This window comes from Myiozetetes cayanensis, unplaced genomic scaffold (assembly GCF_022539395.1).
Source record: "Myiozetetes cayanensis isolate MyiCay16 unplaced genomic scaffold, myiCay2020 scf6-25, whole genome shotgun sequence".
NCBI lineage: Eukaryota > Metazoa > Chordata > Aves > Passeriformes > Tyrannidae > Myiozetetes > Myiozetetes cayanensis.
In genome coordinates this window covers 50,163,740-50,176,548 of record NW_026087853.1, presented here as the reverse complement: position 1 = coordinate 50,176,548, position 12,809 = coordinate 50,163,740, and the positions used below count along the sequence as shown (strand labels likewise).

The window sequence follows — 12,809 nt, the reverse complement described above, 5'->3', positions numbered from 1 at the left end:
GGGGTTGCACCCTTCGTGCGGGCATCAGCGCTGGGGAAGCGGCGGCCGCGGGTACCGCGTACCGCACTGCACATCCCGCCCGTCCCCGCCAGCGCGGAGCCCCCGCCCGCCCTTACGTCGCCGCTGTCGGGGCACCCGGGCTCCCCGCTGGAGCCGAGGCGGCTGCCCGGGGCGGGGGGTGGGAATTCCCGGGGAGGGAGCGGCCCCGCTCTGCAATGCGGTCCCGCTGCTGCAGAGGTCGCCACGCGTGAGCGCTCCCGCGGGGGAGCAGCGGGAACGGCCCCCCCGGCGCTCCCTCCCTCCCTCCGCAGTGCCCGGCGGCGCCGCGCCCGCCCCGCGTCCGATTTTTGTGAATGGGACGCGCGGAGAGCGGGCCATGACGTCACCGCCGAGCCGGACCCTGGCGCCCAATGGTGGAGCGGGGCCCGCCGCGCGGCCGCGGCGGTGATTGGCTGGCGGGCGCGCGCGGACGCCCACGCAGGCGGCGGCGGCGGCAGGTATAAAGCGGGTCCGGCGGCCGTGCGTGACAGCGCGGAGCGGCCGCGACACCCGCACCGACAGCACCCTCCTCTGCGTGCTCCTCCTTCTCCTCCTGCCCGCAGCACCGCCGGTAAGCTCCGCGCCGGCTCCCTGCGGTCATTCCGCGGTCTCCCACTTGCTTTTACCGCTCCGGCACGGCGTGGAGTGTCCGGCCGGGACCGGCGCTCCCTGCGAAGCGGTGCGGCTGCTGGTCACGGAGCCGTGGGGAAGCGGGGAAGGTGCCTCGTCGTTCCCGTGAGCCCCCTCGAGTATTGGGAGCTGGCAGAAATGAAGATGATGTGCTGGTTATGATGTGCTCCTTTGAGTCCGAGGCACCGAAGCTGTGAGAAAGAGATGTGCATCCCAGAGCAGCTGTCTTCAATTATAGATTTTTTTTTGTTACAGGTTTTCTTCTTATGAGTGATTTTTAACTTACCGTCTTTTCTAGTTTCAGAGTAGAAATATTTATGAAAATTAAACTACTTAGTTTAATAGTGTAATCCGAACTGGGGTACTAGTGTGCTGATTGCCAAGAAGCAAGCAGCTTTCAGGTGAAGTGCTGTCAGAGGCACTTAATTCTTAAAACTGTTAAATGCTAAACATTTTTTTTTTTCCTTGTGACTTGTATCCCATAGCTGTATGTTCACCGCCAGACACACTGTCTATGACATTGTGTGCAGTAGAGGAATGTCTTTTCCACCAGTTTGGGGGAAGTGCATTAAGCTGAATGCTAACAGCTGTACAAAGCTGCAGGTCTGAAAAGCCACGTTTTTCTGTCCTGTAATAGTGCTAAGCTATCTTAAAATTTTAAGAAAACCAAAGCACAATAACAATAATCAAAATAAAAGGAAAGGTAACACCAAAAAAAAAAATGAGCTATTGCTATTTGTGCTACTTGAGGCTAGGAAGCAATGACCTCTTTAGTGGAACTTGCAGGATGGAGAGGGTTGGAAAACAGCCATTGCTTGATGTACCTCTTTGTTGTAGAGAGGAAATCATGGTTATGCTGAAGATTTCATCTTTCCTTGCTGTTTATGCCTTGGTTGTGTGCCAGATGGACAGCTTCCAGGCAGTCCCAGTCAGGTAAGAAGCTGGTCCTGTTGCTGAGTGCTATGTCTGAATGGTATAAAAACACTTAATATTCTTTAGAGGTCTAGGAGGAAAACAGACTACAGTAAATGAGAGAGGTGGCTGCTTTTCATGCTGTGTTTGACATTGTGGCTCTCTGATTGCATCTGTAAAATGCCTAACGCTGCGCATGAGGGCGGTTTGCGTATTCACATCGGTGAAAGACACTGTCAATGACATGCAGCAAAACGCATGTCAGACCCCTCTCTCCTCCGTGTGGCTTTCTGCAGCAGTCTGGGTTTTATTCACCCTGTTGTGCTTGCCTCTGCTTAGACCTGGCTTGGAGTCCATAACGGATCGAGTGACGCTCAATGATTATGAGGCTCGGAGGTTATTAAATGCGCTGGTGAAAGAGTTCATACAGATGACAGCAGAAGAGCTGGAGCAAGCCTCTGAGGGGAACAGGTAAGGACTGCAGTTCTGGGCAGGAGAAAGGCAATGGGACAATGTTACATGTTTGAAATTTAGCAAAAGCCATCCTAGCAGATGCTTTGCAGGTTCAAGATTTTCTTGGGTTTTTTGGGGTTGTGGCTAACTGTGATCAGCTAACTAGTAAAGGATGATACTGCAGAGACATCCTAATACTGGCGCTGGAGAATGTCTTCCATCTAGTTAACCTGCTTCTATCTGTCTTTTACGTCTGAGGGTGGAGGGCGATTTGATCTTGAATGAGTGGGTTGTGTAAAAATATGGCAGCAAAAGGTATGTCTCCTAGAGGAGTGTTAGGGGTGATTGAGTCACTCTTGGATTCTCTGTCGTGAAAGTGCATGCTGTTGTAAGGCATGGAAAGTCCCTGGCAGAGGGGATGTGTTCCTCCTAATGCACGAAGCATCACTCTCCCTTAGACCAAAGGCATGCAAGAGCATTTGCATTATCCTAACAGGATTTGCATTGCAATGCATGGTGATGTATGAGACACTGAGCAGCATGCTGAAGGATGTGGGAAATTAAGCTTCCTGACCTCTGACTGTAAGCATCCAAAAGGCTAATGAACTTGCTTGTCAACAAAGTTGGATTCGTTGAAAAATAACGTTTTCCTTCTGACTGCTTTTGTATGAACTTGCCTTGCATGGAATGTGATGCAGAGGGTTTGGATTTACTGTTGAATTAATTTTTAAGTTAACTAACTGTAGGTCTTTTTCTAGGGAAGAATTGCATGAACGTGCATGTTTGAGGTTACTCTTTCTTTGGCATGTCTTTATTTTTTTTTCCCCCCTGCAGCCTGGATAGACCCATTTCCAAACGCTGTGCCAGTCTGAGTACTTGTGTGCTGGGCAAACTGTCTCAAGAGTTGCACAAATTGCAAACTTACCCTCGCACTGACGTCGGGGCTGGAACTCCTGGCAAGAAACGAAATGTGCTGAGTGACCTGGAACATGAACGCTATGCAAACTATGGGGAACCCCTAGGAAACAACTAGACATGCTTATTTCTCCCCCCTCCCTTTTTTTAACTTGATGCATGTGGATCTAACTTTGATTGCTAACTTTGCTATGTTCTTTTGATTCTGTTTTTGACAGAGAATGTTTGAGATGGACCTAATGTTAGGAAGACAGAGAATATAACATGCATATCAGGCTAGGGGAAAAAATTAAATAAACATGATCAGCACTGCCTTGACATTTCAAATGATTTTCTTAGACACTGATTAAAAAAATTCTAAACAAGGCTCTTCATTTCTGGTTGCTAAATGTAAAAGTAGATTATTTCTTTTGTGCTTGCCCATGCACTTGTTCAATAAACCTATTTTTCTATAAGGATTAGATCTTCTTGGTTTAATAACTTGTTTTAGAACGTGAGATTTCTAGATAAGGCTAGAAAAATTATACAGCTTGTCTTAATGTTCAAGAGAGGCAATGCTAGTAATCTCTAGAAAAATGGAAAGAGAACTTAGAAGTCAAAGTTATACATATACATTGATATGTAGTGCTGTAATCAGGCATGCATGCAATCCTCTTGGTAAAGAACCTGAGAAGCAAAGAATTCAGGAAAGGCTCGTTCATATTCATTCAAACAAACTAGAAATGTAATCCTGTTTAAAACTGGGTACTGAACACGTCCAGGTAAGAATTTTGTGCTCTTTTCTTTTTTTCTTATTTTACAATAGGTCTTTGCACTAGTATATTTAAAACTTGTGTACCTTTGAAATATTTATACTAATTTACAACTCACCTACATTATGTTATCTTGAATTGAGGGCCAAAACCAAATTTCTTTATAGTTCTGTTGCATTACTGCATCTATCTTGTAATTGAAAAAATTGGCATTGGTGTTACAAACACTCTTCACTGTTAACATTAATAAACTGTCTTGTGATGGTTATCTGGCAAAAATCCCTCCTACTGCAAGAAAAAATCAATGCTTTAAAATTCTTCAAGCAAGGACTGTGTGAATGAGTATACCTTGAAATTCCCATCTAGCAAAATTGATAGCATGCAGGCTGAACTCTGAGCACAGAACTAATACTGTTGAAGTCTGTGACCCATGGTGAAGGAAAGAGAGGTTTCCCTCATTCCCATTAAGTACCTGGAGGCACTATGTTTATATGTACTTCATCCTCTGAAAGCAATTGGTCAGCTGCTGTGCAGCCTTATCAGAGTCACTGACAAAGCTCCTACAGTCGCCAGCTGGAATTCCACGTGTTTTCTGGGTGTTATGGAGCATAGGTGTTGAAGTGTGAAGTGAAAGATCAGTGCCTGCTACTGCCCTGCAGCAGCACCGCAACCAAAATGCAGATCTGAGATTTTGGATGGAGCAGGAACTGGTTAAGTAAGTGTTCTAGACCTTGACCTCCTTGGCACCTCTCAGTGGTCATGCCGAGCTGGAGGCAGGCAATAGCTCAGGTGTTGCTGAAAATGTGTCCTGGCTTAGTCTCCAGTCCAACTGCCTAGGAAAGGCAGGGCTTGGCCACCTTCTGTAAAGTGAGCTTGACATTTAGAGAACTGTAAAGACGCATCTTTTAGCACTTGTAAGCTGTGCGCACAGAAGGTGCAAATGCCTGCTGCGCAGCAAGCCTGCTTTTTCTGCTCGGGAAGAATCTTTCCTAGTCATAGCACCCTTTACTGATGTTCTGTTGCCTGCAGGGCATGTGCTGTGGGAACTAACTCTTCCTTTTCCTTCTGAAAAGCAGTGTAACAGCACAGAAGCGGGCGTGCAACACAGCGACCTGCGTGACCCACCGCCTGGCGGACTTCCTGAGCAGGTCAGGGGGAGTGGGCAAGAACAACTTCGTACCGACCAATGTGGGATCCAAGGCCTTCGGCAGGCGAAGAAGAAGCGTTCAGATATAAAAGGCTGTGTGATGATGCGAACGTGGTAAATACATTGCAGTACTCGGGATCCCACAGTGCAGGCAGCCTGTGCCATTACCAAAGTTTTGGTTTTGCTGCACGAGTAACAGGCCTAAAGTGGTAACCTCTGAGAAAGCAGGGCAAGTAACAGTATAAAGAAAAAACGTTACTAATAGAACAAAGACATGTTTGGACTGTGAAGAAGAGCTTTTGTAGATGTCCAGCTTGGATAACTAGCTTCACAGAACATTGAGTAAACACAACAATTTGGTTGAAATTATTTGCTTATTTTACTAGTATCATTTCATGATCAACATATGGGTAACTCTGGTTTTCTTTCTTTCAGATTGCAATGAGACTGAAAACTCAACTTTAATTTCTAATGGAAGCAGCTCTTCTCCATAAACCAAGACGGCCAAAAAGAAGATTAATTTTTCATCCTAATATTGAAAATGTTTTATTTAATACAAATGAAAACACTTCTGTTATGTATACTACAAGAGAATCTAGTTATTAAAGTTAAATTATTGTATATTCTTTTTATATGCAACTCTATTTCAAATAAAATGTGACAGCATCTATTATTTATTTATCTTCCAGCTTATGTGATCCGTGCTACTTATCCTGGCCCTACTGCCAAATCTCGGGGATTATACTAAACTGCTGCCTGGCAAGGCATGTGTATTATACAGTGTGCTGTGCCTTGATGTAAAACAACTAACCTGATTGTACAGTATGTTTGAAAAAAATCACTTCAATATTGTATTATTTGTGAATTTACGCAAAATTAAAAAAGGTATTTTAGATACACTTGGATTGAGAAACTGATTTTTCATTTGGACACACTTATGGAAACATTTGGCACTAAGCCAACATCACTGCAGATCATTTAGCCCATTGATCTGCTCCAGCATTATTAACTATAATACTAAGATTTGAGTCAAAAGTTCAGAACAGGAAGAAAAGCTGCTTTATATATATATATATATATATAATAAAAAACCCCCAAACAACTAAACAACCAAAAGACACCACTTAGTAAGACTTCTGCTAGAAAAATAAAAAGAAGCCACACTTGCATTTAGTAAAACCATGGAGACAAATTTAATCATATCTGGTTTAAGACTAAATATTTTTATTCAGGATGTAGTTCGGATGTAATGGCCTAACATACTCACAGATTTTCGTGTAAGGTCAAAAAAGTGAATTAGAAAGGAAGAGAAAAAGAAGCTACGGAAATGTACGTTTCTTTGAAGCAATCCTGAGACAGATTCTATTTAGGGATCAGGGATAAATAATTAGAGTGAGTGGAGAAGAGGGTAGCTGGAAGCATTCCATGGACTTCTAAGTAGTGCTGCCAACTTCCTTCTTAAAGCTGCTGCTGTTTCACTTTAGTAGCTGAGTCAGATATTTGTTTAGATTTGTTTTGTGCTTTACAGCCTGACCCTAAAATCTGCTTCATCAATTCAGATGAATCCCAGAATGAGTAAAGGAAGGGGCCCCAGTGGGTCACCTGGTCCAACCTCCCTGCTCAAGCAGGGCCATCCTAGAGCACGTTGTACAGGATTGCGTCCAGATGGTTCTTGAATAATGCTGGTGAGGAAGACTCCACCTTGCTGTGCAAAGTACAGGTTAAGGCTCTCACAATGTCTCTGTCTGTCTCTGCTGCAGGTGTAATAGCAAAAGAGAAGCGTGGTCAGCCTGATGCAGACGCAGTCAGTAAGGCCTCCCAGTGACGACGCTTCTATACCGTGCTCGTTCGTGGCTATGGTTTTGCTCCTCGGGGAGCCCTTCAGCCCTGGTAAGTCAGCGTACAAAGTAGAACTTGTAGGCCATATAAACCTGTTTATAGGGAAAAGTTCCAGTGCCTAAATGGGCAAAGAAGGGACCTTCAGGCTTGGCTTTCCAATTTGTTGCCCTGACGTAGACTAGTACTTTTTTTTTCCCCATTTTCCCCTGAAGTATCTGAGTTTGGCCATTACTGGGTGTCTCATACCTGCATGGTGAACCACCACACTATCTCTGTGTAAGGAGCTGGTTGGGTTAGACCAAACTGCCACTTTTGGAGCCTGTAAGCACTCTCCACCATGTTTCAGGTATTTTTCCCTATTTTTCTTTACATGAAGTAGGGGAGGGTTATATGCTGGGGTTACTGGGCTACTTCAGCAACACCTTTCCCTGTCAGTGCAGGTCCTTGCAGGTCCACAGATGGCAGTGTGTCTCTTTTGTTCCCTACTACAGCACTTAACAGCTTAATCTTCTCTGAGATAAAATACTAAGCACAGTTATTGGGATGAATACATGTAATTTAGTTATTCATATTCAATAAGGAGCCAGGCAGCATTCCTAGACCCCTTCTACCTTCAAAGACTAAATGGTCAGGCAGTTTATTTTTTCCATTTGCAGGCATTCTGTGCTGAGAGACACCTGAGACTGCTTTGTGTAATTGAATGGCAGCTGCAGTGTCCATCTAGTCTAAAAACTGTTAGTCCTTCTTTTCACTTTAACAGAGTTATGCATTTTTTTCTGTCAGACAAAGAGATTTTCTCAGACTAACGTTGTACACCAAAACACAAACCTTACCTGTAAAACATTCTAGTAACCTTGGCCCTGGTTTTTACATTGTCCTGGTTGTAGGAACGCTGAATGAAACTTTTTATACATATTTTTTGTTTAGATTGTTGTTTTCTTTTTCCTTAGGAAGGAAGAGCTGCTTTCCTATCTTGAGATCTATTCCTGTTATATCTTCTGTCTCTTTCCTCATTAGAATCTCTGTCTGTACATCAATTCAATGCACTTACCTATACATATCACTGTAAAGGACAGAGTGCCAAAGCACTATGGAAGCAAGGGTGAATATGAAAAAAATCGAGGACCTTTACATCCTTTTCCATGATGTGAAGGGATAGAAACCCTTCATGAGGAAACTGAGTTGCTGGGTTGCTGCTTTCAGAAGAAGCAGGTTGTTGTTGAAACAAAGGAGAAGCAGAGATGTAAAAACTAATTTTTCTAAAATTATTTATTTTTATTTTAAGGCAGAAGACATGGTAGAAGGAATTGCAGAGATGTTAGAAGGTTGTCAATCACTTCAACTGACTGTGAACAAGTGGAAGGAATTGTTTCCATTTTTAAAAAGTACTGTTCTGGGTAATATTATCCAAACTTATCAGCTCTTAAATAAACCCCAAACTTCTACCCCAGGAGCAAATCTGGTTTGTAATTAGCATTTAATAAGGGAAAGTATGGTTTCTAATGTACTTATCTTTCCATTTTAATTACATTGCCATTCTAAGCATGCTTAAAGCAGGTGGAAAATATAATGTTGGTGCAGTATGTGTGAGTGGCATCAAACCCAAATTACCTGGCCTTCAGTTAGCAAAGACACTGCAGATCAGTCACACATGAGTGTTTGTATTCATGTTTATGAGACAGTATCATCATGACTATAGTTTGATTCTGATGTCTTCAGATATTTGTCTGTGTTTTCTTTAACCACTAGGGGTTTTTTTGGTTTTTTTTTTTTTTTTCTAATCTGTGAGCAAATAAAGGTTTTGTGAGAGTACTTTGCAAGCAAAGGCAAAAGGGAAGAAATTTCCAAGAAAGAAATATCTGAAGATAATTTCTTGTAGACTGTATTCATGTAGCTATAGAGTTTTTTCATTTGCAGACTGTTTTCTAGTGGTTTGGTTTTACAGTACAAATATGGACACATGCACGACATGGGCCCAGGAAAAGTTATGAATTTTGCCCAGTTCTCTGCTCTGAGCTCATAGGAGGTCAAAAGCACCATCTTGTGGCCAGTGACTAAGCACAGTGAGAGGGGGGCATCCAGGGATCCCTCAGATGCTTTTGCCTTGCCTGTGGGTGCAGCTTCCAGCTGGACATGAGCAGGGGCAGCCACCTGGGGTGATGAAAAGAGGCAAACTCACCTGCTCGCCTGCTGTTGTCATGAGCCCCCGGATCTGCTGTGCAGGGTCACAGCACCACATCAGACAGCCATGGGCCAGCTGGTGCCCTACCAGGTGATGGATAACAGGAGCTAATATCAACATGTTGTCCCAAGGACCTTTGCAGCTGCCAAAACAGAGATGCAGGAGCTGTTCAGCTGTGTACTTTTTGTCAAAGGGCAGGCGGCCTCCTGCTCCTATATCTGAGGTTTTGATTCAGGATCATTCACCAGGAATCGCCGCATGTATCACTAGAGGATCATTTTGAAATAACCCAACTGGACTTTCACTGTGTCTCTCTCCAATATTTAGGTAATTTTTTTTTCTCCCTCTGTTAGTGAAATTTAATTCATCTTCCTGAAAGCTTCCATTATCTGCAGTGTGAGAAAGGAGCAGAGCTAATGCTATTGCTTCTGACACTGAACACTGCCAAAAGCAACTTACAGCAGGCAGTAGTAAATTTTGGTATTGGTTATCTAATCCAGCATTGTCATGTCTAATTAGCAGATTGAACATCTCTACAAGGTGAATAGTTTAAAATGTGCTGGAGAATTCGGGTCTGTACATTTTTCTAGACGGAACTGTCTCAGAACAGGTGAACACTTGTTAGAGATAAACTGGGTGTTTCAAGCCTGGCTTTACCACACTGGCAGCTTGGTTCCAAGCTGGTCCTGCTCACTGCTTCTGACAGTCAGCTGAATGCCCTGGCAGCTGGAAAGGGTCTGCACAGTGCACACATTCGCTACCTCTTTATTGTTCTAAAATGCACCCCACCCTTCCCCTGGTCTGTACAGAATTTTCCTCTGCTTATGCCTTATAAAACTGTTCTATATCGCAGAGAATGTCCAAAGAGTATAGCACCTATTTTTTTTTCCTGCAGAAAGTAAATAATTCCTGCTTCTAAATTACGCCAATCTCTATGAGATTTCTGATCTCTATGAAATTTCCTATTTGATGGAGGAATCAGAATCATTGCAACATTTCTCTTTTCTTTCTATTCTTGGCTTTATCACAGTTCTTATTTTCACCAATTACTCTCTTGGCTGGGGCTGAGCTGGGATCCCAGCTAAATTATTAGTGCCACCTCCAGGAAAGCAAATATTGCCTTTAGAAGTCTGAATGTATACCTCTGGGCAGGCTTTTTTTCCCCCTTGTAATGTGTGGGAAAACACTCCCATTTGCATTACACTCATATTGGCTGTCCACAAAAGAATGATTACACTCCTGGTGATTTGGCTTTCTATTTACTTCTGTTGTTTTGTCACATTTCTTCTCCTTTTCAATGGTTTTTCCTAACAGCATCTTGTCGCATCAGCACATGAGCCAATTTGGCATTGCATTAGTCTGTCCAGTGTCCATGAAGTACAGCATGTATCTATTTGGCTTTCCAACTGCTCTTTGAGAGCCTTGAGGGGAGCCTACATGGCACGGAGTGTGGTCATCTGCAGGTGAGTCATGTTTGGTAGAGGCACAGGTGCAACAGGTTTGAGTAACCCCAGCCAAGGCTGTCTCGAATAGCTGCTTCCAAGATAGCCAGCAAACATGAGCACTTGAGATGCCAGCAGCTATGCTTGAGAAAGGAAATTGCCTTGGGATGAAGCGAAGGAGAGGAAGCTCTGAGGGCTTTATACAGTGAACAATTTGTGTAATTACGCAGTGTGGATGCAGAAGCAGTGCTGTTTGGGTGCTGCCTGCCACACACCTCAGGTGTTTCCCTGAGAGGCCAGTCAAGAGCTGCAGGTGTTCTCTTATCTCAAATTGCCCTCTGCCAGCTCAAAAAGGCTGGGATGTCCCTGTTTCTGGGGGCTTGAGGGTTGGTTTAGGTCAAATTGTTCTAGGGCTGTCAGGTGCCCCAAAGGCAGGCTGTGCCCCAGCCCTTTCACAGGGCAGGAAGAGGGATTGATAACTTCTGCTTCTCCAAACTGAAGCCTCAGCCTTGCCCAGTGACTGAGGTGATCCTTTTGGCCCCTGGGAGAGAGGCATGTAAAGGCTTCTTCCTACTGTGTGACCTGCCATCTTCTGACATGACCACACTGTCATAGCCTGAGAAGGAATGTAGCTCTGTGCTGCTTTGCTGCCTCTCACCAGCTCCTGTCCTGCCACAGCAGCTGTGACCCAGAGCACTGGGTGTGCTGGAGGCTGCCTACTCCTCCTCTGCCCAGGCTGAAGGAGATAGCCCATGGATCCCAGTTGTCTCAATCCTGGTAGGCTCCACTGACCTGTACTGCTGCACAACCAACTCTCTTCCTAGACAGCTTTGCTGCAAGTCAGAAATCATAATCATAAGGAACAATTTTCTTTTGCTGCTTAGAAAACCAGAGGTTTTGCTTACTTTTTGTTTGCTTCCTCTCAGGCTATTTCTGCTGGTGTTGGATTTGTGTGACAAGGTTTTGGTAGCAGTGGTGGCTTCTGTGAGGAGATTCCCCTGCAGCCCGTGGTGCAGACCATGGTGAGGCAGCCATGCCCCTGCAGCCCACGCAGGTCTGCACCCTGTGGAAGTGATGCACAGTGGAGCAGTTTGTGAAGAAGTGCAGCCATGAGAAGGACTCATGTTGGAGAAGTTTGTGGAGGACTGTGTCCCATGGGAGGGACCCCACTGTAAAGCAGAGGAAGAATTTGAGGAGTCCTGTCCTGCAGAGGAAGGAGCATCAGAAACAGCATGTGATGAACTGACCACAGCCCCAATTTTTCATCCCCTTGGTCTGCTGGTGGAGGAGGAGGTAGGGAAACTGGGAATAAAGTTAAGCCCAGGAAGAAGAGAGGGGTGGGGGAAGGCATTTTTAAGATTTGGTTTTACTTCTTGTTATCTTACTCTGATTTGATAGGCAATAAATTAAACTAATTTTCACAAGCTGAGTCTGCTTTGCTCATACTGGTAACTGCTGAGTGATCTCTCCCCATCCTTATCTTAACCCACAAGCCTGTTGTTTTATTTTCCCTCCCATGTTCAGCTGAGGATGGAGAGGAACAGAGAGGCTTTGGTGGGCACCTGGGGTCTAGCCAGGGTCAACCCACCACACTGAAGGAGCATCCTCATATGCCTATTTGGAGTCTTTATACTTTTTTTTGTAGCTTTGCAAAGACTTTGAAAGTCCAAATCTATTATGTTAGACACATTAATATGCCCATTATTCTGCTGACATGCTTGAAAGGTTGTCACAGGTCTTCACTGTCTCTTATTGTGGAGGGAGCCAATTATTCTAATTAACATATGTTCCCAAAAAAGTTGCATGGATAGTTTATAATTCCATTTTTAGCTCATAATATAACCATGTTTTTATATGGACCAACATCATAGTTACTATTAGTAGTGGGTAGGAATGGCTCATTATTGCAAATGAATTTGAAGCAAGTGGATTGGGGAAAGGATGACAATCCTTCCAGTGAAGTGACTTCCATGAGGACAGGAAGATTTTATCTATGAAATAGGTTTAGTAACTTAGAATTACTTTTTAACATCAGTCCTCCCAGACAGGCTGAAGAAGACAATGTTGTCAGGGATGTTTTTGAGTGTGTGTACCTTTGCCAAACAAGGTTTTTACTTCTACTTAATGCAGTACTCTCCTCATAGGCTGGAGCAGTCTTCTTTATCATTTTATAGTTTAAGATACTATCTAAGTGTTAAATCAGTTATGAAAATGAATATTGATTTGTGTTTTTAATGTAATAGAAGCAGAGAATTAAATAGAAAAAGGAAATAGATCTGACCTTTAAATGCTGGAATTGCAGAGTTTAAATGAAAACTGCCCTAGTTTTTCTTTTTAGAAGATTTACAGATAAAGAGATGAGAGACCAAGCCATTCGAAACACTTGATGTATATTGACAGTGAAGGCAAAGATTTTTTTCATGAACTTTATACATTGGCTATTAGTGGTTTAAACTTATTCCTGGTAAGGTTACACATTTCACTGTACAAAAACTTTT

The 12,809-nt window shown here is 43.8% G+C and overlaps 1 protein-coding gene across 2 annotated transcripts; it reads left to right on the top strand.

Moving 5' to 3' along the window:
* The first annotated feature begins 548 nt into the window (after nucleotides 1-548).
* On the top strand, nucleotides 549-5,745 carry CALCB (calcitonin related polypeptide beta). 2 transcript variants are annotated; one of them, XM_050335889.1, is made up of 5 exons: nucleotides 549-610; nucleotides 1,507-1,602; nucleotides 1,921-2,052; nucleotides 4,775-4,962; nucleotides 5,284-5,745. In XM_050335889.1, exons 2-4 carry the CDS (start codon nucleotides 1,517-1,519, stop codon nucleotides 4,935-4,937), a joined length of 381 nt encoding a protein of 126 aa, XP_050191846.1. In that variant the 5' UTR covers nucleotides 549-610; nucleotides 1,507-1,516; the 3' UTR covers nucleotides 4,938-4,962; nucleotides 5,284-5,745. The 2 variants fall into 2 exon arrangements, with proteins under 2 accessions (XP_050191846.1, XP_050191845.1); XM_050335888.1 differs by lacking the exons at nucleotides 4,775-4,962; nucleotides 5,284-5,745 and adding an exon at nucleotides 2,869-3,426.
* The last annotated feature ends 7,064 nt before the right edge of the window (nucleotides 5,746-12,809 follow it).

What these genes read in the sequence shown, in the direction of transcription:
- CALCB (XM_050335888.1), top strand. Translation starts at nt 1,517, where the DNA reads ATGGTTATGCTGAAGATTTCATCTTTCCTTGCTGTTTATGCCTTGGTT. An exon ending in TTCCAGGCAGTCCCAGTCAG is followed by an intron (nt 1,603 to 1,920) that starts GTAAGAAGCTGG and finishes GCCTCTGCTTAG; the next exon opens with ACCTGGCTTGGAGTCCATAA. An exon ending in CAAGCCTCTGAGGGGAACAG is followed by an intron (nt 2,053 to 2,868) that starts GTAAGGACTGCA and finishes TCCCCCCTGCAG; the next exon opens with CCTGGATAGACCCATTTCCA.